Below are 27249 nucleotides of genomic sequence, written 5' to 3' on the forward strand. Positions count from 1 at the left end.
AGTATCTATCTATCTAATATTATTTAAAAATACAATTATAGACAATAAAAAAGTTGACTGAATGCATTAAAAAAAAATAAAAGTAAGTTTTTCAAAATGTTATGGGGTAAGAGGACAACTCATAATGTGAATGTTTGTTGTTTTTTTTTTAATCCCGGTCCTGGACAGATGCGAGTTTGTCATTAAAACTCTGTTTTTCTTTCTGCAGCCAACACTTGTCACTCGGAGATTAGTGATAATATCATCGGCATTAATAACGTTGTAAGTTGATGAGTCTGCATGTGTCTCTGGTGTTGCTGGGGAGGAGTTTGCATGGCGCCGCCTGTCATCAGACAACGATGATGAAAGGTTCAAGCAGCGCGCGGGTCTTTGCATCCAAGTGAGTGTCTTCATCGTTGCCGGGACGACCAAAGGGGCCCACGTGACATATCAGGCTTTTGCTGTGTGTGTCTGTGTGTGTGTGTGTCTGCTGCCGCTCATACACACACAGACACACATATACACACACACATTGGCTGTAGTCGGCCCGAGCAGACAGTGGAGCGTGTCGTCTGGAGCGACACAAACAGAGACAGGTAGCTTAGTTCGGGCTGTGAAAGATGGAGCTCTCGGCGGTGGGAGATCGTGTTTTCGCCGCGGAATCCATACTGAAGCGCCGCGTCCGTAAGGTGAGCCAGAGCCGTCCCGCGTATTTTGACTACGTGCAGATGTTGGCCGCGGTCAACACTGCACGGCACGGCACAGCTCCAGTCCATAGGCTCGGGGCTCTCTTTACGCCTATGCAATGCTATGGAGGCCTTGTGGCTGGCGGATGCCTTTACTTTGCTAACCAGAGCTAAAAGCTAACTAGCGAGGCTACCAGTCATGGCTCGTATGTTCAGGCATTAGCAGGGCAATAAAAACAGCGACACAAAGAAGGGGCTGGCTGCAGAAGAACAAGGCAGCCCCAGCCGATGGGATGAGAGCAGTGCGATGAAATGGAGGGGCCTGATTTCCCTGCCAGCTAATGGTAGCTAAAGCTATACGGCCACAGACTGCATTTTACGTATAACGTTGCAGCCTGTGGTACATGTGTATGCTGCACTCACATTAAAAGGCTGAGACTTTTGCTTTCCTCTGCAAGATTGAGATAGATGGCTCTCTAAACATTAGTCCTTGCAGCCATCTACTGCTGATGAGAAAGAAGTCCCATCAGCCATGGTAAATAAGGAACTTCTGATAGTTTTATTAGTGTTTTATTAGACCAAACAGACCCTGTAAACAATAGTAGGTACCCTACTTTATGGTTTAAAGTGGCTGGTCTACACAGTCGACCTGCAGGCCCATCAGGCCTCCAGTGACTTCTGAATTGTCTGCTTGAGACATGTATGTTTAGCCTGTTAACTTGCAGAAAAGCAGCAATACCATATTAGGTTTAAGATTAGCTCCTCACACAGATGCTGTTCAAATTGACTCATCCTTTCTGAAAAACTCAGATATGTATGCCATGTGACTTTTCCCATGCTTTGTTTAACATATTCCCATGCAAAAAAAAGTTGAAGACAATGTATGATACATACTTTAATGTAAAAATGTTTTTAAGATGTTGTTAAGAATGTTTGGCAAGCTCACATTCACAAGAACTCTATCAATTGTGAAGAAATCCCCAACTACAACAAGCACCCTGATGTGTTCAATGAGCTGAAGTATAGTTTCGACCTCTGCCAACATAGAATCTCACAAGAAGTCTTCAGAATTTAAACATGGTCAAACTAATAAATGCATTGCATGAGAAGTATGCAGGATTTTGCTATGTGCTTTGTGTAAAGGACGCAAAATCCAAAGGACTCAAAATTATTTATTGATGTCAGACTTAAGACTAAACGGCGAAAGCGATGCTGCATCAAATGCATTCCAGATTTGGAGGATTTTTACAAATCTCTCGTCCCGGTTTTCATTTATGAGCTGTTTTTGATAATCCACCATCTGCCTTTTTCTTGCAGGGAAGAATTGAATACCTAGTAAAATGGAAAGGATGGGCAATGAAGTAAGTGTTACTTTTAAAGACAACTTTCATGGAAATATCGCAACCCTCAGTCTTTCTTGAGTGAGGTATTTGTCTGTGTTGTTGTTATGCTGTTTCTAATGTCCTCACATTAACTGCAAATCTGAATAAAGTCTAGTTTAGTGCAAAATTCTTTTGTGGTAAAATGTTTCCTTTGTTGTTGTTCTTCTTCCTGTTGGTCCTTCCTTGTTTAGGCACAGCACTTGGGAGCCAGAGGAGAATATTTTGGATGACAGGCTGATACTGGGCTTTGAGCAAAAGTGAGTATATGTAATAAAGTATATGTAACAATGTGCAAAATCTTTTGGCTCCTTCTAAACTGCCAGTGTGTTTCAGTTTGTAGTTCTTAATAATTTTGTACATTATTATATATCCTTTTATTTAAGTTAACTCTGATCTTTCTTATTGTAGAGTGCGTGTGTTTTCCTTCTGCTTATACACTCCTCAGTTGGTGTCTGTCCATTCCTCCTCTTTTCCTTCTGATTTGTAAAAAAAAAAAAAAAAAAAATCCATGTCAACTGAAGTTCTTTAAGTCTGCTGCCAAGCCACTTGAAAGCCATCGTAAACCGAAATGGACAGGAAACTAAAACAGACAAAACTAAAATGATACATCAAATGGAAACTAAAACGGACACGTGAAGACTGCGGATCTGGCTCTGTTCAAACATGGTTCCAAGCGCTCTCTCTGTGCGCAACCGCTCTACTTTCACACACCCACAGCTTTTAGTCACTGTCTTCTCTTTTCATTTGTGTCATTTACTGCCATCGTTTCCTTTTTCTTTACTCCTCAGCTTATCTTTTGTGATCTGCTATTCGTCTGTTGATAAACTTTAACTGTTCTTTCCGTTTTTGTTTTTTTTTAGGGAACGGGATAGGGAATTGCACGGGCCGAAGAAAAGGGGTCCGAAACCCAAAAACTTTGTGATGAAGGTACGGTTTTTGATGTTTGTGCATTTGCATGGAGATGAGTCATTGCATCTAAAATGGTATTTGAATGTCACTGCAACACATGAGCAGTGATTGAAAGGTCACTCACAGCTGTGCCACTGGCAGTTTGTATCAGTGATACAGCGGTGTAACAAGCATAATCTTTTAAAGTGTCCTTAAATATATACCAAAAAAATCTGTAATTGTAATTCCAACATAATTACACTCATAATTTTATCGATTTAATCTAGCTCCTCTCAGGTTGTAGCGTGTTACAGCAAAGTGGAATATTCTGTTTGTGATTTCTACTGTTAAAGTAAGAATAAGGTCAACCCACTCGAAGCAGGTTTTCTTGCCTGTTTTTGAAGTTTATTTACAACACGCATCACTCTCAGCGCTGTTGGGAACACAACAACAGTGTCTCTCTTAGGAAATAACATGAAAAGAAGTCGGTGCCGTGGGATGCGTTTATGTTGTGCCACTTCCTTTTTCACACTGCCTTTTTCATTTTTACAAGTCAGCAGGGAGCGGGAAGAGTGCAGGCAGACAGGTGTTACATGTTACTTGGTTGTCTAGAAACTGTTTTAGCCTAGTTTGATCCTATGGCACCTAGACATCTTTTGACCTACAGATGATCAAAACCATGCCTCCGGGGCTGATATCAGAAACGTGTGTACTGTGGAAGCTCTAACATTTTTTTTTTTATTCTTCGTCCTTCTTTCTCAGGTTCGTGCGCGGAAAGGAGAGACCAGCACCCGAGCTTCAAAGTCCCATCAGACTACATCGCACTCCTCTTCGTCCACTTCCAGCCGAGCGACTCCTTCCTCTTCTGCTTCACCTCATCGTTTAGCATCTTCGTCCTCCTCTTCCTCAACTGTGGCACCCTCTCCGAAACTCAATTCTCTAGCCGCCACCCATAAGCTGAAGAAAGACATTCATCGTTGCCACAGGATGTCCAGGCGCCCTCTGCCCCGCTCAGATCCCATGGCGTCCACCTTCTCCAACCCCGGAGGCTTCCCCTCCCGCCTGCACGTCTCCCCTTTCTCCGAGACCGTCCGCATCCTCAACCGCAGAGTCAAACCCCGGGAGGTCAAGAGAGGTCGGATCATCCTCAACCTAAAGGTCATTGATAAGCCAGGTCGTGGCGGAACAGCCGCGGGCAGTAGGAATATTACAGCAGGACGCCAAAACATTCCTTCCCGCAATCGCATCATTGGGAAGAAGGGAGAGGCTCCTTATAGACCTTTCCAGCCTCCTCTGAAGATGCCGGGATTCCCGATGTACGGGAAGCCGTTTGGCCTGCAGTGTGGAGGTCCCGTGCCTTTTCACCCCCACCCAGGTTCACGCTCAGGGGTTAGGAACACCCACTCCACCGCCTCCCAGTACAAGTCACCTCCCTCCCCTTCCAGCTCCAGTGGCTCTGAAGGAAAATCTCCCGCCACAGGTGCACAGTCCCAGTCTGCCACAGGAGCCTCACCTTCCAGCGAGGGTTCCAAATCCAGTAAACCTCACTCAGAGACCCAGAAGGGCCAGAGTGCCAAGCCATCTGCTCCCACCCCGTCCCCAGATGTAGCGTCAGCATCTCCCTTCCTCCCCTCCTCACCCTCTTCTTCCCTGGAAGATGACGAGGAGGAGGGTACCCTGGACCGATCTGCGCCCCAGGAGGGAATGAGGAAAAATCGTCGGCCCAAACGCCAGTTACCCGCCACCCCTCCCTCTGTCACCCCCGGCAACCAGAGCTCTACCCCTGCCGAACCCCAAAGGGTGCCCGCCGAGGGGGACCCCGACTGGCACCCTGAAATGGCACCGAGCTGCAAGGATGTGGTGGTAACTGACGTCACCACCAACCTCGTCACCGTGACCATAAAAGAGTTCCCCTCCCCGGCTTCATGCCCATCCTCACCCTCAGCTAGCCCCGAAAACGCCTCTTCCCCTCTCCCCAGCACCATCTCCGATGACCCTGCCCCACCCAAGCCATAGGAGATCAGATGTTGCCATCGATGATAAAAAAAAAAGAATATCATGCCAGTGTTGCCACTTCAGCCCCCTCCTACCTTTTCCGTAAAGGTGTGTCCATACTTGTGTAACGATGAATATAATGTAATGTAACTTAACACCGCCCAGCCATTGAATAGTAAAGATAAGAGCATATTTTTTTTAAAAAGAAGTGTATAAATTTGAAAAGGGGCAGCTAATAAGCCCTTCTTGTCACTTAAATTGCCATATTTTGTCCACTTGCACAGCACTGACTCTTTCAAGCAGACTTGGATGGAAATTGTGTTTGTTTTCCTTCACTTGCTTCAGACTTGCTGAGTTTAGCTTGTTTGTTGTGATACAAATTGTCCAAAAAGTGAAAAACTCACCCATCTGTTGTGTGGCGTGAGATTTTGACAAGCACACTTGGTGCATGTGAAAGAAATTAATACTATTTTGATCAAGTCCTGCTGCGAAGGCTGTTACGCCAATTTTTTGCCCCCTAGTTTCATCGGAAGTCCAGCCTGTTAATGATAAATGAGGTGATGTGTTTTTGCACTTAACACAGTTGGACGCTCATATATTGCATCAATACAGCGAGGTAAATGCAATGCACTTGACTGCATCTAAAAACAACCTATTCTATGTAGTTCATCAATTTTTCAAGGCCTTTTTTTTCTCTAGCTCTCTTGAACGCACATGCATATATATACAGTATGAGTAAGTATTTATATGCACGCACAACCTTAAAAGCTGCAAAATAATATACAAAAACAATAGATTTTAAGTTATTGCTGTCCTTGCCGTCTTTCCCTGCTTGCCTTGTTTTCTCACAAACCCACCACTTTCCTTGACTCTGTAAAGTCCACCAAGACTCTAAACTGGCCTGCAGTTCCTTGTGAAATTTTCTCTGTATACCACATTTGCGCCATATAACTTCCCTACTTGTCAAGGTCTAGAAGGTCCATGGACTGAACACAGTTCGGGCTGTGAACTTAACTAAAACCACCAATCAAATGCAGGTCAATATAGTTTGTTATAGCCACTTGACGGGTGTTTGAAGAATGTGGTACATGCATTCAAACAGTCCATGCTTGTAAAAATCAATAGTATCTGGTAGGTTTGTCTGTTTACCTTCCATTTTGGCAGGTAGAACAAATGGTTTTACAACCTGCTTTGCTCCTTTGGATGTTGTTGTTTAGCTAACAGTGCTTTATTATTATGTTCTCAAGTGCTAGTGTCAATACAAGTGGTTCATGTAGCACGGATCACAGTGTCCTCCAGCTATCCATAAGGCTAGTGAAACTGAACCAGGCCAAGACTGTGTCAGGAGTTGGAGGGTTGTTGTCCAAATTTGGGGCAACATTTTTGAGAAATGTATCTTTCTACAGGTTTCTGTAAAGGTCATATTTCTGAACAATGTTGACACAACTTCAGCTTTACTCTGGACCGTACATCATGTGTAGTGAAGAATGTCTTAATTTCAGTCAGAAGGTATGCCAGGTTTCAGTGTCTCCTGATATTTATGTAGTACAGGTGGAGGTTCATGGTAGATTGGTCAATATTGTCACTCTAACTCTACCCAGTGCTAAAAATGCTCTGCATATGTGTTAACTTGTACTCAAAACCATCTGAAACATTGCAGATCAGGAGTCAAATTGCTGCTAGCTGTCATTGATTACTATTTGAAAAAGAAATCATGCTTCGCCTTATGACTTTTCCTTTCGATAGTCATCCACTGAGTCTTGCATTTTTTTGCTTGCAGCTGGCAACGTGTGGCCTATTTCTTATTTCTTTGATGCGTTTCAGTTTTGCCACAAACTAGTCATATTCCACCCTGAAACAAAGTTGCTCGTCGTTTTTGCAATGCTGTGACAGTTGATCACTTTGACTTGCATTTTGTGGTTAATTCCAGCTGCAAATGCAAAAGAGTAGCAAGAACATCTCTTTATTGCAGTTCTGTTCTGGCAGGCATCTGTCCTGCTGAAGTCTCTTGTCAGCAAGGCCCTGAGTCTTTAGACCCTGACCTTTTGACCTGGTAAATTCCTCTCTGTGGTGACGCACTGGTCTTGAGAACATACGGAGGAAGCATGTGGGGGGTTTTACACCCCAGGGTGCCCAAACATGAAACATCCTCTCTTTCTGCCGGTATCCCTAGTGGGAAACCATCTCTAGATAAGGGTAAATTTTGTCCGTGGCTATTATTTATATAATCTGTTCCCACTTAATTGGGTTGCAATCAATTAGAGGCTCAACTCTTAATTTCCCAGTGGATGAAGAATTTGGTTTCCTGCTGTGCTTCAACCCCGCCTTTTCACCAAGTATAAAAACCTCCTGATTTATGACCAGTCAGTATCCAGAGAGCAAAGAATGTTGGCACAGCCGTTTTCTCCAAATACATTAGGTGTGCTGTCTTCCAGTGGCGTCACGTTACAGTCAAAGCATGTCAGGTAGACAGTTGGTCAGACAAATGCTTGATCTAGGAAGGTTTGATTTGCCCTCCATTGAACCATGTGTTCTGAGACCATGGACCTCTGCCCAGCTTATTCACTGCAGGTTGTTACTAGCCAAATAACGGAAATCTTGAAAGATTTTTTTACCTTGTTTTCAACCTTCAAGTATATCTGAAGTACTTCTAAAGAGACCTTGCCCTCTTTACCCAAACCCTTCTCTGGTGCTGCCTGCTCTTTCTAGACCTTCCCACTCTGGTATACCTGCCTTTGTGTTACAGTATTTGAAAATCTTCCGCATGTGTTGCTCTATAGCTGCTCTATTAAACCTCCAGCTGCACTCCAGGCGACGTTTTACCTTGTCTTACTCGGCTCTAGAATAAACACTTCCTTAAACCTGCCATAACTGAAGCGTGGTAAAGATGAAGATTACATTATCACAAACTGTAAAAAAAAAAAAAAAAAAAAACTAAAAAAAACAAACCTTGAATGGCTTCTGTCGTCTTCTGTTTGTAAAAAAAAAAAAAAAAAAAAGGCGAGCGCAGCGTTCTCCGTGTCTTCGTTCACACCGACGAGGAAGATGTCACCCTCCTCACCTGTCATGTACTGGATGGTTCTAGTTGTTGTCAATGCTGTTTCAATACTCTCATAGATTACATGTGGAAGGATTTATTCCAAAATTACGCATCCATTACATGAAGAAAAACAAGTGACAGTTACTCTTATGAAGTGGAAATTTAAATTGTGATACTTCTTAAAAGGGCAGTTTTTAACTTCAATCTTTATTTGACAAAGTGAAAACAAAGACTTGGTCCTATATATTTTCATTAAACACATGAACTAAAGGATTATTTTCTTCTCCAAATGGATATATTGTGATTTGGGATAGATTTCCTCATCTACTATATCTTTAATATCTTTAAGTGGTGGATAGAAGTGACTCTTGCAGTTGATAGATGTGTAAGGTATTAGGCTGCTAGGCGATGTTTCCAACAGTTGATAGCAATGTTTTTCTTCTTTTTCTTTCTCATATGGGGTAGCACAACTCAACTTAGTGGCCTATCTTTCAACCAAATAGGGCTCTTGATTTTATTATTTGATTTTTTTTTTTTTTTTTTTTTTAAGCTTTCTTTCCCTTTTTTAATTGTTTTACATTTATATGTGATGTAATTTTAAGTGCTACATTTGGCACTAATTTGGAAAAAAGGAAGGATCCTTGTTTAAATGTGTGGATAAAGATGCTTAATGAATTGAAATTTGTGCTTTTTAAGCCTTTTTTTTCCTTTGTACTGTACGTTAATACTTTTTTTGAAATATGCATAATGTCAATGTGATGCTGTTTGTTTGAATGCAATTTTTTTAATAGTCCAATATGGGTTTGATCAGAAGGCAAACTCCAACTGACAATTATAATGTGTCAAGACTGCAGTTTTGTCTGGTTTTAATGCTAATATGAATTATGTACATTGTATTGGTTGTAATGACGAGGAGGTTGAGGATAATGATGACATTGTAATGTATCTGAACTTCTGAAGCATGTTTTGCAAACCCTTATTGTACAGATTATGTATTCAGTGTCATGTTACCTGTTACTGTTGTTGCTTTCTGTGTGTTTCTTGTACAAGGCTTTTAATTAAAAGCTCCTAAAAAGCAGTTTGCTTCCTTTCTACTTTTTCATGATCAGATTTTTTTTTTATGATAAATAGATCAATTAATTATTATTCAGTAGCAAGCAAGTTTATCCACTTCGAGTGTTTTGAAATTTGAATGTGAGATATAACCTTTCAATCCCTGACAAGCTCACACAGCGTCCTACACAGGTCAGAAGTACTGTTGTGAGGAGAGAGAATGATCCTCGTTTAATGTGTCATCTGCCCACATTACCATGTCTCCCAATGGGCCAAGGACACCCACTCCACCTCCTCCCAGTACCAGTCACCTCCCTCTCCTTTCAGCTCCAGCAGCTCTGAAGGAAAATCTCTCTCCTTCCATGTCTAACAGCGGTATCTGGTGAAGTTGTTAGCAAACAATTGCCTAATTATACATCCAGCAGACAGGAGCAACATTATTTTTCATTTGTGTCTGCCCACCTGATCACTCTTGTCCATATCAGGTTTCATCCAATTAACTGCAAATTAGTTTGATATTTGCACCACTGAAGTACAATATCATCTATGACAGGTCCTCCATCTTGTTCTGGTCTCGAAGAGGGACTCTGTCAGAATCTAGTTTTTGTTTTTTTCATTGTTTTAGTTCATATTAAGCTATTTTTTTGTACATTTGTATTTTATCTAATTGCGCACAGAAAACTGAGGGCAAGGTAGTATTATTCCATCATAGGAGTACTGTAAGGCTGCAACTAACAATTATTTTCATTATCAGTATTTCTGACAAGCATTTTTTTTAATAAGCAGTGATTGTTCAGTGTATAAAAAGTTAAAAAATAGTATTATTCCCTGAAGCCCAAGTTAACATATTAAAATTACTTGTTTTGTCTAACAGCCAAAAACCCAAACTAGCAAATATTCACATTTTAGAAGCTGGTAGCAGAGATTTTTGGGCATTGTTGCTGATTAATCAAATTTGTTGCCAATTGATTTTCTGCCAGTCGACTAATCAATTAATCATCCGATCATTTCAGTTCTAGACTACTACCATGTAGACTATAGTGGGGTGAACAGGGTCCCAACAACAAACTTTTGCTCCGGGGCCCCGTAGGAGGTTAATCCAGCCATGTTGAGACGTTGCCATTCGGTGCCCAGCAGGTAGCGCACAGCTGGAAACAGCTGCCAGCTACAGGCGGAGGGGGACTACAGTCAGGTGATAATTATATGTGTCACTGTGAACAACATTACTCATAGTCACTTGATCCATTGTTGATGTAAAAAAAACATAATGTACCTGCTCCCACCTTTAGAAAAGCAAGCTGAGTTTGCTCGAGCTGCAGTTCTCAAATGTCCCACAGAGAGGAGCTGTTGAGCTGCTTTGCTACACTCACTGGAGCCTGAACAGACTATACAAGAGGGGCTAATGTTTGTGTTTCAAAAGAATTGTGAAGGCTGGGGTGATACTGAGGTCACAACGCCTGGGTGTTCATCTCTTAATGTTTTGATGTTATAATGAATACATACATCTAGATCAAACAACTTTATTCTTTTCCACAGGCTGTTTTATTTGTCTGCTGTTCAGAATGTTAAACAGAATTAGAGGTTCACTCTTGCCTGTGTTCCCTCTATTTCTCCATCTTCCCTCTTTGGCAGGATACCACTGGGTTTAGAAGCCAGATGGAATTTAAATCGTCATTGTGGTTTGATATGTGGTTTGGTTTAAAACAATCGATGCCAAGAAAGCAACAGGAGAAGATCACTTAGACCCATTTTTGCTTAAAATCCTTTAATCACTGACTGCTTAACTCATATTTTCAACCTAAGCATTTATACTGGTGTCATCCCAAAAATATGGAAAGCAGCTCATGTGGTGCCTCTTCACAAAGGTGGGGATAAGTCTGTCTTACATAACTATCTATCAATTTCAAAACTGCCCTTCCTTTCAAAGATCCTTGAATCTTTGGTTAATAACCAGCTGAAATATTATTTAACCAAATATTCCATTCTGAGTCTCTATCAGTCTGGATTTAGAGCAGAACATAGTACAATCTCTGCTGCTGCCCTTGTCTTAAATGATATTGTGTCTATTGTAGACAATAAGATGCATTGTGCAGCTCTTTTTGTTGACCTATCAAAAGCTTTTGACACTGTTAATTACTTTACACTCATAAATAGACTATCACATATTTACATGGACTCAAACACTTTGAGATGGTTTAGCAACTACCTCTCAGACGGACGGCAGTGTATAAAAGTGGGCGATGTTAAATCTGAGTTTCTTCCAATGATTAAGGGCGTTCCACAGGGTTTCATCTTAGGGCCTGGTATTATTCACTATCTATATTAATAACATTGGCAGGTCCTTTAATACATGTAATTTACATTTTTATGCAGATGATACTATTTTATATAATTTGGCAAACTATATCCAGTCAACTATTGAAAATTTGCAACTCTCATTTAATACCCTACAGTATGGCCTTCCTAACCTTAAACTTGTTGTAAATGCAGATTAAACAAAGTTTATGTTTTTCTCAAGCACTAAAGAAATTAGTCTTCAGATCTGCACTTTAAATGGTAAACCAATAGAGAAAGTTCCTCATTATAAATACTCAGGCATCTGGATAGACAACTTCTTTTTTTTTTGTATAGCAACAGGTCCTATCACACGTTGTGTTGTAGGAAAACAATTGTGGAAGTGACTGTTCTCTCTGTATGGATTATGGTAATGTTATTTATAGACATGCTCCTATCTCTAATCTTAAACATCAGATGCTGTCTATCACTCAGCTCTTAGATTTATTACTTTGTGTCTTGTATGAGAGAGGGTGGGCTGGCCCTCCCTCTCTGTAGGGCCAGATCAACACTTTTATCTATTAATTTATAAAGAACTACTTCAAAAATGATCACTTTATTTATCGTCACTACTGCGCCAAACACATTCTACTTTTAACACCCGTTCTCAGGACTGGCTGAGTTAATACTAATCCTGGAAAGACAGCCTTCAGATATTTTGCCCCATCGTCTGGAATAATTTACAGAGTAGACTGAAACTTGACTTGACTGATATTGATAGAGCAATTCAAACATTTGGTTAGAGGTTCTACTGATGTTAGGTGTAACTGTTTTACATAATACTATGCTTGTCTTTTTTTTTTATTTCTATTCATGCCTATATCAACCACATTTTAGAATTGCACTTATTTATAATTTCTCATTTATATATACCGTCTATATGACGGTATATATAAATATCTGCAGTTTTATTACTATTTTATATTACTATGTCATTTCCATTATCATAATATGTTCTTTTAATTTTTTTTTTACTCTGTACTCAGGTCTCACTTGCAAATGAGATCTCAATCTCAATGTGACTTCCTGATTAAATAAAGTATAAACAAAAATATGGGTAGCCCACATCTGTGCATATGTGACCTTGTGTGTGTGTGTGTGTGTGTGTGTGTGTGTGTGTGTGTGTGTGTGTGTGCATGCCACATCAGCCACCTCTGGAGATTAATCCATAATCTAGGCTACTGGTCGCTGCAGGGATTCCTGACCAGACTGGTGTTTGAGCCTCCAGTTGTGGTGGATGTTTAAGCTTCATTTCAAACCAAACATTCCGAACATTTCCATGGAGTTTGACTTGGGGATGGAAAACACATAATTTGTGGCTTTCTTAAACTGTTGCAAGTCAGAAGTGTATCTGCTTTTACAGTCATACTACAGTCCTTGCAAGAGAAATGAAAAAAAAGAAGACAGATGAAAAGGACTTCTTTTTAACCTGCAATTTTGCAAATGAAACATCTTTTCACTGTAAAAACCTGCATAAAGTCTGTTTAGATGTTTCATACTGAAATATCAAATCTTGTTTCACAAAGTTAGGTTGTGCCAAGAAAAAAAAAAGAAGTCAGCTTTCTACAACATCTGTCCTTCAGAATCAAAGAGCAACATCTTCCCTGTAGACTTGCACTGAAATTCAGCTGTCACATAAGGATAAATTAGTCAGAGACGAGGCAGAGAAACTAATTCCTTCATCCGCTTTTGCCTCAAGAGGCAAAAATGCAATCAACTTACAAGACTTGTGCTTTACATTCACTTTCGCCATGTTAGTGGTGTAGCTCTAAAGATGACAATGTCAGTCGGTTGGTCAGTCAGTCCAGACTGAAATATCTCAAACACTATGGGATAGACTGTCATTTAATTTTGTGTAGAGATTCATGCCCCCCAACACCCCCTCCCCACCTCCGACACTGGATGAATTTTAATAACTTGGTGACCTTCAGCGACAAAATAAGGGTCAAAAGTCAATCCAGTACTTTAGTTTATGACCAACAACCAGTAAAAACGATGACATTCACATCACCCTTATCTGCACTTTGTGTGTGGTGCTAATTAGAAAATATTAGCATGCTATCACATTGTGCTAAGATGGTGAACATGGTAAACAGTATAAAGCATAGCATGTTAGCACGCTGTGGCTACGTATAGCTTTACAGACACGCTACAGTAGCTTGGCTGTAGACTTGTTCAACCAGACAGCTGTTTGCTCTTTTGTTGTCACTCAAAGTTGCTGAAATGTTTTCTGGAAAATGTACAAAGTGAAGTGTAGCTGGGTTAATGGAAAGTGTGTTCACCAAAGTAAATTTTGGCATTTCATCACAAAGTAACTCCTGGAATTAATTGAAGTATCATCGATTCATACCTGAAGTGAAATGGGTACGAGGTTTGTCTTTTAATGTTGTGCTAATCAATTCACTTCACCAGATGCCCAGATGTTTGCTGAGCCACCTTACTTAGATCAGATCCATCCTGCACTGCATGTCTTAATTTAATTTGGACAAATATGAAGCACAAACTTTTTAAAAAGTGCTTCATCTACCCCTCTGAAGAAAAGTGTTCCAGCAAGAGTGCATGCCACAGAGAAGTATTATCAGGGTCGGATCATTTCTGTTGGCGTTAGTGTTGAGTTAGCTCTGGCTCACAAAGAAAACATTTTCTTCTTCCCACTCAGTCCAAAAACCTTTAGTGTTTCAAGACCCCAGATTTGCAGAATGTCCTCATCTGTCCTTAAACTCTCACTCTAATTTGAATGTATGACCTTTGTATTTTTCCATCAGATGTGTATTGTCATATCTGTGAATAGATGCAGGCTGCTGAATGCAGCACTCAGGCTCCTGTGTGCTCCTCTTAGAGCTCTGGATTATTTCAGCTCCAAATATTTGGGATTTTGTCATTGCAGATGTGTGTGTTTTGTGTGTGTGTGTGTATTGTGCACTTAAGGGTGCATTTCTTATATTTTTGTTAACTGTGTCTTTGTACACTCACTTATGGATGGTCCACTGTCCACAACTCTGTCTTTATATTTTAATATACTTATACTTTATATTATATTTTTATATTTTGCTTTTAATCTTTATACTATTATAATTTGCATTCTTTTTCTGCATATTAATAAACGGTTTTTGTGTATTTTATGTTTGTAAACCTGTTTTCCTCCAATTTCCCTTGATTTCTTTCTCTCTTTTTTGTGGTAGATTTTATTAGGATTTGCAAATTTCCAAAACCAGAATTAATGACTTAATTATTATTACAAGGTCAAAACACTCAATGAAAATAATAAGCCAAACAAGTAAACATACACAAACAACGACACACCTTAACTGTCCCTTTTTACGTTTCATCCCTCCTTTTCTGTTTTCTCTCTTCACGTGTTTCTCTTTCACACACACACACACACACACACACACACACACACACACACACACACACACACACACACACACGCACACACACTGATTCACGCTGCTAGAGGTTCACCTCTGCTCCGACTGACGCATGCCCACAGCAGCCTCGCTCCTCCTCTCCCGCGGTCCCCATGGTAACGCACGGAGGAGAGCAGCTTAGCAACACGGAGACGTTAGAGGGAGCATCTCTGGTCCAGACAGCGCGGTGCCATCAGTTATACACACACTGAGGGCGACAAGGAGAAAACAGCAGCGCCTCTGACAAACATCTTCTGTACGTAAGTGCCACCTTTTTTTTCCGGCTCGGTTTGTTAGAGATGGCAGATTGATAATCGACTAATCAGATCATGATCATTTTCGGGTGATGCAGTCTTCCTACACGCTGTGATGCTGCTCTCTGTAGCCCGTTTCAGCCACTAAAACGAAGACATTTTCACAGCTGTGTGTATGTCAGTTTTTTTCCCCCTGAATCGTAATCTTTTGCGTCGATCTCCACAGTCATAATGAAGTTCATGGTGGTGCTTGTTGGAGCGGGCACCTTGGCCTTCCTCGGCGCGGTCATCTGCATCATCGCCAGTGTGTATCCCCGTAAACGCGCCGCGCCTCTCAGCGACAACAGCACCCTGACATCGGAGTCGCTGCTCCAGCCGCTGGAGCCCGGATCGGTGGCACACGCCGGGCCGCTGGGCGCCCTGCACGGCGCCGAGTCCTACGATGGAGGGAACGGGATCGGTGGCATCGGTCTGGAGGTCCCCACTCTGAACGAGCTCAACCTCGGGGAGGAGACCGGTGGAGGGTCCGCAAAACAGTTCAGCTTCAGCCGGTTGATCTGCACACCTGTTCCCGTCGGAGAATGCAAGACCAAGGATCTGAGGCAGCGGCGGGAGCAGCAGCAGCAGCAGCAGCAGCAACAACAGCAGCAGCAGCAGGCGGACGATCCATATGGAGCCGGGGATGAAGACTGGACTTATCTTCGGACCACTGCGGAGGAGCTCCGGCAGATGGTCCTGCAGCAGAACGACCAGATTCTCATGGACCAGAGGACCATCCGGGAGCTCACAGGGAAGCTGAGTGAATGTGAGAGTGACCTGGAGGATGAGAAGAGCACCCCGGAGCGGAGCATCGGGGTCTGGAGCGGCAACCGCCGGGTCATGGCGGGGGATGATGTGAGCTCTTCCGCCGCGGCGCAGCTGCAGACGGCACGGGCAGTGGAGGAGCTGGCCAGGGCTATCATGGACCTGAAGGACCGCATTGAGAAACTGGAGGTAAAGGGGAACATAACATGCTTGACAAACTTTGGCAAAACCTGTTGTTCTCTTGCTGTTTACCCTCCTGTTTGAGTTTTGTTTGACAGCAGGAGATTTGGACTGAAACCAAATTATCCATTGACTAAATTAGGTCCATGTCTGGTCAGTTTAACAGCCAGTTTTCACATTGACAGGCTGTTATCCACTGAGCAGTTTAAGACCTCTCTGGTGAATGTGATTAAAATAATCCTCCCAGAATTGATCATTTACTGTTACTAAAAATGAAAAATGAGTTCTGAAAAGCACCACAAGCCATGGGTGCATGCAGAAATCACAGCAGTAAAATAGTTTAAAGGCCTGTGCAGTGGCGTCAATGTTCATCATCTTAGGTGCCCTGATATTTCTCTAACTCCCTCCCTCCCTCCTTCCCTCTTCATCTTTCTCTACCTCTTTTATCTTCACCTCTCCTCTTTTCTGACAAACGCCTCCTGACACAGGCAGGTCTTGCGCACACTCCCCACGGACCCAAGGGAAATCTTTCCACCTGGCCCTCACAACCTTCTGCTCTCCCCCCCCCCCACTGTGACAACTGCCTCTACCCTATACCTCTGCATCCGACAGCAGGATACAGACATAAATAAAAGATGAAGCTGGCTGGACAGGAAAGAGAGTGGTGAAGGGAGGGGAGGTCAGGTTCTCAGCTTGTGCGTGTGCTGAGATTGAGACATAGGCAGGCTTATAACACACATACACACACACACACACACAAACACACACACTCACACACACACACACACAGCTACATCACTGCCAGCGCTCCCCTAGCACAGTAGCAAGGTTGTCTCCGTCAGTGTGAATTTATATCCTGGACGTCCAGTCCTGCCTCAGCAATTCTCTTGATATTATATATCTCCCTCACAGCCGTCTCATCCACACTAACAGCAGCACATCTCTCTTTACTGCTGCTTCACCAACACCCTTTTTATATTTCTGCCATGAATACTAATACAGCTACTGCCTCGCTACTAGGATCATCACTAACGCCTCTTGTCGTGCTAGTGCTTTATCATTTCATTTCACTTCCCGTTCTGTTTAAAACCGCCACTAAAACAGACATAAATTTAAAAAAAAACTGTCATTATTTATGCTACTACAAAGAAGACATGAATGATCTGCTCATTGCCTTTATGGTTAATTTCTTTAAGTTAAATAAAACAAAGATCCATAGAATAAGTCAAGCACTCACAAATTCTCCTCTTGTATTTTTCTCTTATTAAATGAATAACAACAGTCTGTTTGAAAACAGACGTTTCAGATGCAGCCTGTGTGTGAACTAGATGTCCCCTGTTGATGACAACTCTGCCCATTAATAATCAATCAGGACCATCGCCATCTTTCCAACAGAGATTATCTAGGAGTCTTTCACATAAGGCAAAATAAACAACCCAAAAAAGACTAATTGATCAATATAATGATTGATACTAGACCATATACTGTACCAGACACATACTGAGGGTTACTGTTAATTTAATTTTGTGACAAAAAGACATTTTTTTACTTAAGTCTAAAGAAAAAAACACGCTTTTGGTCTTGAGCTTTTCATCAGGGCAAATGTTTGATTTGACTGCTGTTTGAAGGCAACTGTACGTCAGATTACATACATGGGAAGCTCTGATGCTTCTCTGATAATAGATAATACACATCAGAAGTAACAAAAGGGAAACTAAATATTGCATCTTAACATTGTGTCATGAGTAGGGTGAGCTTCTCAAAAATGTTTTAAATTCGTAAGTGCTGTCCTTATTTGTGAAATCTGGTTTAGCGCCATCATAGTTCAGTGAGTTGGCGTGTTAACATTTGCTATTTAGCACAGAATGCAAAGCACAGCAGAGGCTGATGGGAATACCAGTTTCGCTGATATTTCGTCATAAACCGAATTGGGCAAATAGAAATTTTGACCTGATGATGGCGCTACAAAAAAGTCAAGGAAACAACAAAGTCATAAGAATTTAACCGCCAAGGTCATTGAATGAATATAATTCATCTAATAGTTGTTGAGATATTTCACAAAAAACAAAAACGTCAACCACAAAGTGGCACTTGATGAAAACCAGAGTCAGTGGGATTCATCCTGTGGGGACCATGAATGTCTGTACAAAATTTATTGAAAATCCATCCCAATCAGTGAGGCTGTTCACTGAATAAGTGAAATTTTAATTTCAAATTGCTACTGCCATGACTATATTAAAACAAAAGCTAAAATACATTTTCTGTCCAGGCTGCTTCCCATTTTACACCTCTTGTGAACAAATTAGTTGTTGTTTTTTTCTCCACTGCATTTCTTTTATGATCTCTTTGTCCATCTCTTTTTGAGTTTCCTATTTCAGTCTCCAACACTGTCCTGTCCTTTTCTCTCTCCCCTTCCCGCAGGCGGAGATAGGTCCTGCCGCCTTGAACCTCACCGACACATCCATGGGTGCAAGTAGCAGCAGCCCAGCTGGTCACAATGTCAAGGCTCCCACTCCGCCCACAGGTGGTGCTTCCTCCTCACCTTCTGTGTCTACCCCAGGGGGCCGCCGCCCCGCCTCCCCCGCTTCATCTGCCCCCAAGCCCCCATCTAAGGGCTCTCCTGGGCGCGGAAAGGGCACCTGGAGGGTAGAGGACCTGGAGGGGGAGCTGGAAAGGAAAATAAAGATGTTAGAGAAGGAGCGACAGGCTATGAGGAAGGAGACGCAGGGCCAGCATGAGAAGATAAACCAGGGCATCGATACCGTCAACCACCGCGTCACTGAGCTGGAGCACAGTGAGTGTGGGGGAGAGGGGCAGTAAAGTCACGAGATGGTGGATAAATAGATGAAGAGAAGGATTTATGGCAGAATAGATGAACACAGGCAGGTAAATAGCTACATCGCCAAGCTGACGAACATGAGAGTATGGCTAGGGAAGGCTAAAATGAAACTTTAATGAGCGCTGTGGGCTAACTGGGTCATCGCAGCAGTAGAGAATAAGCTGTAGATTAAAATAAGATGATTAATGAGTGCTGAAGGTTGTTAAATGTCAAATAGAGCTATGAGCTGAAAATTAAAAAAAAACACTGCAAATAATATAAATGGAAATGACCTGATATCATTTGCAGCTTTTGTATGTAAATCTTCATAATCGTATGAATTTATATTAAGGATCCTTATTTTATGGTTTGGAAATGTCACGTAGGTGTTATTTCATTTACCAAGAACAGTCAAGGTAACTGGAGTTTAAGTTTGACACTGAGAGAGGTAAAAGACTGGAAAGAGGAGAATGATGTGTCATAGTGGGAGAAGTGGATGTCTAGAACAGTGGTTCTCAAAGTGGGGTTCAGGGACCCCCAGGGGTCCTTGAGGGTGTTCCAGGGGGTCCCCATCAAAAAGGAGAATGATGTACTTTCACTATAATTCCATCCATCAGTAAAACAATGACAGAATGACTATTCTGGTCATTGGTTTCATGTACTTTCTGTAATAAAACACGGGGACGCTGGGACAAAATCTTATCAAATGAGGGTCCGTGGTCTAGTTTGTGTCTGTTTAGGGATCCTTGATGTGAAAGTTTGAGGACCACTGGTCTAGAGGAGAGATGGAGAGTTCAGAAGGTGCAAAGATGAGAGTTTAAAAGGAAAGAAAAAGCACTTCTCTACTCTCTTTTTATCCCTGTCAATCTCCCAACCTCCCAGAATGTCTCTACATCTTCTCTGCCATAAAAGCTGTGGCCTCGAGTTAGAGACGCTGATCATTACTATAACTGTTCTGCTTGAGCTCTTGCCAGGCGCTGTGTGTGTGTGTGTGCACAAGCTGGCAGGGACAAGTGAGAAAAGAAACACCAATGTCCTTGTATAAATTGGCCATTAAGGCATCGTTCTTCCTCATTTGTCTCTATTTATCTTCCTTACCCACCCCCACCTCCCACCCTCCCATCTCTAATTCTCTTTATCATCTTCATCTGTGTCTCCATAGCGCTGACAGAGCCGTCGTTCCCTGATGGCTTCGTCCTCTCCTTCCCCATGCGCACCAACTACATGTACGGCCTGGTCAGGAAAGAGATAACTGAGATGTACGCCTTCACTGCCTGTGTATGGCTGAAGGCTAAAGAAGGGGGAATTGGGACCCCCTTTTCCTACTCAGTGCCGGGGCAGCCCAACGAGCTGGTGCTGCTACAAGGAGTCCACAACCCCGTGGAGCTGCTCATCAACGACAAGGTACATGGGAATGTTTTTTCACTTCATTTCTCATAGCTGAGGGTTTGGACCCCATCTCAAGTGGATGTTAGACAAATTTTCAATGGTTGAAGGAAGTTAACTGAAATATATTATGTTAATTTGGAAATGAATGGCTTCTCCTGGTGAAAATAATTAACATATTTGTACCCTGTAGGTTTCAAGGAAAAGGAAATCATTAATAGCTTGTTATGCTGTTCCACTGAATAGTGCAAGCTAGTTGGTGGCTGACTGTGATCCATTGATTAAAATGAGCCATGAAAACATGTTAATTCTTGCAAGTGACTAACCTTTCATGCCATATTACATGACTTGCAAGGAGAGCAAAGAGTAGCATTGAAAATGCCAGTGCATGCAATTAATGTTTCCGTTCTTATAATGAGGATTACAGTATATTAAGTTTGAGGTTGGTTCTCTGGATGCACTATAGCCTAGATTGTGTATCGATTCACTCTGCTTCACCCCTGTCTAAGCCTTACAGTCTAATGAGTCACTGGTAAAAAAAAACATTTATTCCTTCTGCTACACACGATGTGGATCTTAAACAGATGGTTCCCCTGAACAACACATTAAAATTTTAAAACCACACACACAAAAAAGAAAGAAACAAAAAGAAAAAGAGGAATACTAACTAAATGTTAAGGGCAGTGGTTTACCTCAACATAAAAAAAATAGCAAATGGCAATATTATTCTCAATCTATGATCAAATCTTTGAATATAATTGATATGGGGTGTCCCCTGTGTCCTTGTTTTAATTTTTCACATTTCTAATGGTATGGCCCACAGCAAACATATGTTATGGAGAAGAGACAAGCATATAAGCGCTTTTTGCAGCTGTTGTTTTATATATGAGCATTAAAGGTAGAGTCAGCAATTCTAATCCAATACACTTTTTATCGAAGTCCAAGAATATCTCCTCACGGTTCGCTAGCTGTCCCTTCTGTGTGTGTGCTGAAAAAAAATCCAGTGTCCATTAGGGATGTGCAGAGAGCCCAGTATTTATATATGTATCTATATTTGTTGAGGCAGTAAAATTATTTATATTTGTATTTGTATTTGAGTAAAAGTGGAAATAGGCATAAAAATCCATTTTTTGTTTTTATTACACTTTAATATTAGGATATTAAAGTGTTAAAATAAATGTTTATGAACTTTATAAACTGTCTTATGAAGAGGGTCCCCACACTGAGTCTCAAACTCAAGTCTCCCAGATCATAGATGACTGCGCTGACTACTGAGCTAAACCAAGTGCACTGCCAATGTGCGGATGGACCTCTACTTATTTATACACCTATAATACAGAGACAGCACAGCATGTAATGTGTAGAGAAGAACTTCAAAGATGATTCTTCACTTTTCATTTATTGCCTATTTTTTACAACTTAATTTTGTGGAAAAGAGAAGTGGAACAACAGGTTATGGAGAGTCCCTTGTAAGCACTTCGCTTGTGTCAGTAGCTCAGCTTTATCTCTGGCGAACACCCTCACCTCTGGTAGTGATGTGCATATAAGGAAATGTGCGTCATACAGCAGGGGGATGTGACTCCCCTCGTTGAGACCTGCTGATAGACGTAACAGCGGAGCAGAGGAGAGAGACTGAGATAGCGATGTAACCGACCTGCGTGCTGGTATTTCACGTTTTTTTTCCCTGAAAATAAATAATTTTAAAAATATTTGGAAGAAATAAATATTATATATATATTATATATGTGTTTTGCCGGATGACGTATTTGGATTCGGGCACACCCTAGTGTCCATACACAGCCCTGGCTCTGTAAACGGGCATGTAAACACAGTGTCTGAGAGCAAACCAAACTACAACACTACTCAGACCAATCAGCAGCAGGGGGTGTTCGTGCTCGTGCACAGGACAAGGGGAAGTCATCAGAGCAGCTGTCTGTGTGAGAACATGACAGTCTCTAGCACCTGTTGAATGGTGGGAAAGAGAAGCCATGGCCAATTCACATAGAAAGTGTTTTCTCATGGAACAAATATGCTTCCATTTTATTAAATGTATTAGTCCACACTTAATCAGAGACGGTCTCACGGAGACCCCCTGTGTTTTTTACGCTCCAAGTCTGTTTTTCTTGCGTTCAGTGAAGTTTAATCTGAGCAAGCAGCTGTTTAAATCAAACAAATATACCACTTTATATGTGTTTTGAACTTATTAACCATTTTAATGAATCAATAAATACAAACACTGTCGATTTCTTCCCGTGGAGCCGACATGCAAACTATTTTGGTTCAGTAAATTTCTGCTGCCTGTCAGTCAGCCTGGTGAAAGCAGTTTGTCTGGCTGCTGTCCAGACGGTTATTTCTGTGGACAGAGACGCTGAACGCAGATCAAATAAGAAGTGGAGAGGCCGCAGAGAGGCGGAGAGTGTGGATGGACTGTTGTGCTCACATGAAACAAATTTTTTATCTGCTCATGAAAAAGTGTGAGAGGAACAGAAGTGATTCTCCAGCTGATGCATTGCTCTAGATTCCGCTATATTTGTCTTTTGGTCATTGCCTTGGCAATGTGCCTTTATGAATTTGGGGGGCAGAGCTTCTGAAGGATAAGAAAGGGAGGGGTGTATTTGTTTGGGTGTTCAAATATCAACAATCTTTCTCCAGGATGACTGACTCGACCTTTAATACTTAATTTTATAGTGATTTAATATTTCACATAGCAGAGAGGAGTGAGGGTGTACAACTACGGTGACAGGGAGGTTGAGACAGGGTTCCAGATTCTGCCTTGATTACTGCCAAAATCCAATCTCAGTGGACTGGAAATCTGATCTTGGAGCGCGATCAGACCTGTCAGCTAACCGCAGCCACTTTATCCTCCAACCTGTAGGTGGCGCAGCTGCCTTTGTCACTCCCACAGGATGAGTGGCAACACATCTGTGTTAGCTGGACCCTGAGGGACGGAGTGTGGAAGGCCTACCAGGGAGGAAAGATGAAGGGGAGGGGAGAAGGACTGGCTGCCTGGCATCCCATCAAGCCCGGGGGAGTCCTCATACTGGGCCAGGAGCAGGTGAGATATACAGATGGATGGGTGCAGGATTGGAGGTCTACGCGAGTGGATCGATGTACAGATTAATGGATGTATGGTGGACAGATTGATAAATTAATGGGTAGAAGGATAGATGGATAGATGGACTGATGAATGAATCGATAGATGAATGGATGGATGATTGGATATATTGATGGATGAGCCATGAATAGATGATGGATGGATGAACAGATTAATGGATGGACAAGTTGCTGTTTCCAAGGACCACTGTCATCTTTTCACACATGAACTGACAGAAACCTAATGGTGTTTATCCTCACACTGGGCTGCCTCAGTCCTTCATCAGCGAGACACACACATTACATAACCATTATGAAAGCTGACATTATCCCCCCTCCATGGTGTCAAAATACCAACCCAAAGCTCATTCAGCAGCCCATCATCTTTGCATAATGGATAAAAAGCTGTGAGAGCTGTGAGTTCAATTCCGCAAGATGCTTCAATGATGCAACAAGACTCAATTTAATAGACAGTTTTAAGAGAAAGCGAGCGAGTACTTTAATCATCTCTGTTGAGCATGAATGATGAATTGCTGTCATGTTGATGTGGTGATCAGATTTTATGGGGAAAATCCAGGGACATCCCCCTTACGAGGGTGTTTTGAAGAGGGATAAACATTTTTTAATCTTATTCAGGGGGACTCATCAAAACACAATATTGCTTTGTATGGATAAAGCTTCAGCCTGCATTTTCATTCAGTGGGACTTACTGTACACCAATCGCCTAGGGAAGGTTGTAGTTTTGGGGATCAGAAGTATATAATAATTTCAGTATACTGTTGGTATTAGTCCAAAAAAGTGTAGTATTGAAGCATATTTTGAAGTGAGAAATCCATAATAACCTGGAAGATATACTGATCTCACTTGTTGATCATTTAGAGTTTTTGTAATGCTCATGGTGGGACATAAAATACACATGAATAAAGCAAACTGTGAGCCATTTATTTTCCCTTCTATACCTGGGAAGTTCTTGAGATACTTTCGCCTGCACTACATTTTAGTGGGGAGTAGCAGGAAGAGTTTCTGTTGTCGCAGTAAGATCTATCAGGACTTCTGTCTAGACCAAAGGCCCCATTTACACCTAGTATGAACATATTACCTGTATCTGGATATATTATCTGGATGACTACATCTGTACCTGGCATTAAAATGTGATCTGTATCTGGATACGTTATTTGGATAAGGAAAAATTCATGTTAACGCAAGGTGTAAATGCACTCAGAACACATTGTTATTTGAATCCGATCAGATCGGCCAGACCACATTTGGAGGTGGTCAAGCTTGCAGTGATTGGATCTCCGCCAGGTGTAGATGCAATTTGTACACCGTCACCACATTCATAGGGAAAAAAATCAGCCCTGTAAATTGAAAGGTCACCTAGCTTCACGTCTTCCTGCCAGCTATAGCGAGCTCTGCAAAGCTACAAGTAGTAGCAGTAGCTAGAAGTCTTCTCTCACGTAAATTGATTTAGAAATGAGTAACATCCATTCATGGCAGTAGTTTCCTTGACCTGGGATGTGACATGTTTATTGACAAGTCTGCCAGCTCCACCTAGCTAATTTGCATATTGAGATCCAATCACTGCATTTTAATACCAGGTGTTAATGCAAAGACTGATTGATCAGTTATCATTATCCAGATAATGTATCCAGAAACAAATCACATGTTATTTGCAATTTACTCATCTGAGATGGTAATGTTTGAATATTAAAGAGTTCTGCGGTGATGGAATCATCTGAAATCCTAATATCGCTACTAGTGACTTGCACCTATGCTTGCTTGCTGTGTGAATGAATGCTATTCACAAGTTGTAGCAAACAAAGGTTTGTGTTTGACCACTCAGCGACTAAAAACTTTGCCCTAATAGTTTCTTATGTCATTGGAAAGTACAACCTCTGGAGCAGCGACTATTTTGGGGCCTGAAACTAAAACCCTGTTCCCTTCAGTCAGTGCAGGTTAAGTTCTTGACATTCTAAAAAGGTTCCTGGAAAGGTTTTTGTGGTGTAAAAGGGCTAATTGATGACTGTTCAACATAAGCCCAGCAAGGGTTTATCACTTCTATTACTGCTAGTATTTTGAAACCAAACCCTTTGTTTTTTCCATCTCTTACTACCCAAGGATACACTGGGCGGGCGTTTCGATGCCTCCCAGGCGCTGGTCGGAGAGCTCTCCCAATTCAACCTGTGGGACCGCGTGTTGAAGCCTGCCGAAGTGGCTGCTCTGGCTGACTGCAGCTCCTCAGTGCTTGGCAACATCGCCCCCTGGACCGATCTCGATGTAGATGTCTACGGCGGTGCCACCAAGGAGTCCTTGGACCCGTGCCACGCTGGTCAGAGATCCAACCCATCCAGCCCCAAACAATGAAGGGAGACTTCGAGAAGTCAGCCAGGGGTGGTCCAATTGTTTTAAGGGTCAGAAATTTAAAGGCATATCACATTGGGGTTTACAGTGCATTTGTTTGTTTGGGGAAGGGAAGCTTATTGGTGGACTGAAATGCTGTGATGTGATGGAGCTAAATGTGATGGAGCTACTAAATCGTTAAGAGCGGTGTATCTGTTTTGTTTTTTTGTGTTGGTGTCCATGCTCATGTGTTAACTTCAGCAGTGAGATACAGTAAGTTTAGTCACAGAATCACCTTAGTGAAGGCTGCATGGGTGGATCAACTTCTGGCAAGAATGGGACTTTAATGGATACATTCCATAATAGATCGATGATTGGCTCTGATAAGATGCCTCTGTTCTAGGTCATAATCTTTTGGGGCAGTTAACCATACTGTGCATGGTTATTCAGGCAGAGGGCTTTGACACATTTGTATACAGTAGTTATGGAATGAACATTTAATGATGCCACTGATCTAAGGGTTTCTTAATTTTACAGCTAAGTGACACAAAGTTCTGTCTCTCCTCATCTTGTGTCCAGGTGGTTGTGTTTAATGCTTAAACTGATTTTTGAGATGCTGTTATATTTATTTTAACACTCAATGGGAGAAACTGAATGAGTTTTGTTCATTTTGAACTGTACATGATCCTGTTGAGTAATGTCTGTGTACGTTTAAGTTTTATACAGTATACTGCAAACCATGATTTGGTAAAACAGTGGTCTTATAAATGTGTATTATTGTGTAATGTATCTCTGCTAATGTTGCTCTGTGCCAGTCTGCTCCCCTTGCTGTAGCCTCACACACACCTTACAGATCTGCAAAGCTAAGATGCAGTGTTTTTTCATTTGCAACTTGGACAAAACAGCGCTCTTAAATTGACCTCTGAAATAAACACTTGATGTCTAACTAAGCACCAATCAATCAGGCGCTGAAACTGTGACAAACCTGAGTGAGTTTAGTAAAACTGTGTTGTACCCTCAATTGTAAGCTATATGAAATGTAAGTGTATTTGCATGAGAAAAGTGTTTTCAGCAAGGTCACATTTCCTGTCACTGACAAAAGAAACTCAAAATGTGTAAATTACAGTGTTGGTGTCACCAGACTGCCCCACACTCTGAAACACACAGATGTCTTTTTGGTAAATCAGATCCTCACAGAATAGGGATGGAAGTGCATGAAGTGGACTGATTCCATGGTGACCGTTTTGTACTTGAATCTGACTCTGCATAGATCAGAACAAAAAACTAGTTCTTTAAACACTAGTACTTTAACACCCAAGGACCAACTCAAACACGCTCTCTAAGCATTTTCTGTCTTGTTAGTCTTATATTATAAAAATGACTCTGGCCAAAACAGCTGCTAGTAATTTACCCTTTCTGGTTACAGAGGATCGAATGCCACATTCTTTTTATAGGAAAGGTTTCAACAGTTAGGACTTCCAATTCCTAACTGAGTGTAATTTGTTGCACATTGAATGAATCTGACATTGAGCTAGAGAAGAGTAAACATAGTGTGCACGATCAATATAGCATTGAATTAGGATTATGGTTACCTTAAACAAATGACA

General features: G+C 41.7%; 1 protein-coding gene across 1 annotated transcript; it reads left to right on the forward strand.

The window, feature by feature from the left end:
• The first annotated feature begins 263 nt into the window (after nt 1–263).
• Nucleotides 264–26905, forward strand: LOC122976427. The gene is made up of 11 exons (XM_044344908.1): nt 264–668; nt 1983–2026; nt 2239–2304; nt 2908–2974; nt 3698–4948; nt 14927–15023; nt 15248–16014; nt 18427–18799; nt 19986–20227; nt 23085–23264; nt 25421–26905. Exons 1-11 carry the CDS (start codon nt 600–602, stop codon nt 25664–25666), a joined length of 3402 nt encoding a protein of 1133 aa, XP_044200843.1. The 5' UTR covers nt 264–599; the 3' UTR covers nt 25667–26905.
• Nucleotides 26906–27249: the final 344 nt, after the last annotated feature.

The sequence above is a fragment of the Thunnus albacares genome, chromosome 3 (genome assembly GCF_914725855.1).
Source record: "Thunnus albacares chromosome 3, fThuAlb1.1, whole genome shotgun sequence".
Lineage (NCBI taxonomy): Eukaryota > Metazoa > Chordata > Actinopteri > Scombriformes > Scombridae > Thunnus > Thunnus albacares.

Coding starts and splice junctions, on each gene's coding strand:
- LOC122976427 (XM_044344908.1), top strand. CDS start 600: ATGGAGCTCTCGGCGGTGGGAGATCGTGTTTTCGCCGCGGAATCCATA. Junction 2,027..2,238: donor TGGAAAGGATGGGCAATGAA/GTAAGTGTTACT, acceptor TTCCTTGTTTAG/GCACAGCACTTGGGAGCCAG. Junction 23,265..25,420: donor TCATACTGGGCCAGGAGCAG/GTGAGATATACA, acceptor TTACTACCCAAG/GATACACTGGGCGGGCGTTT.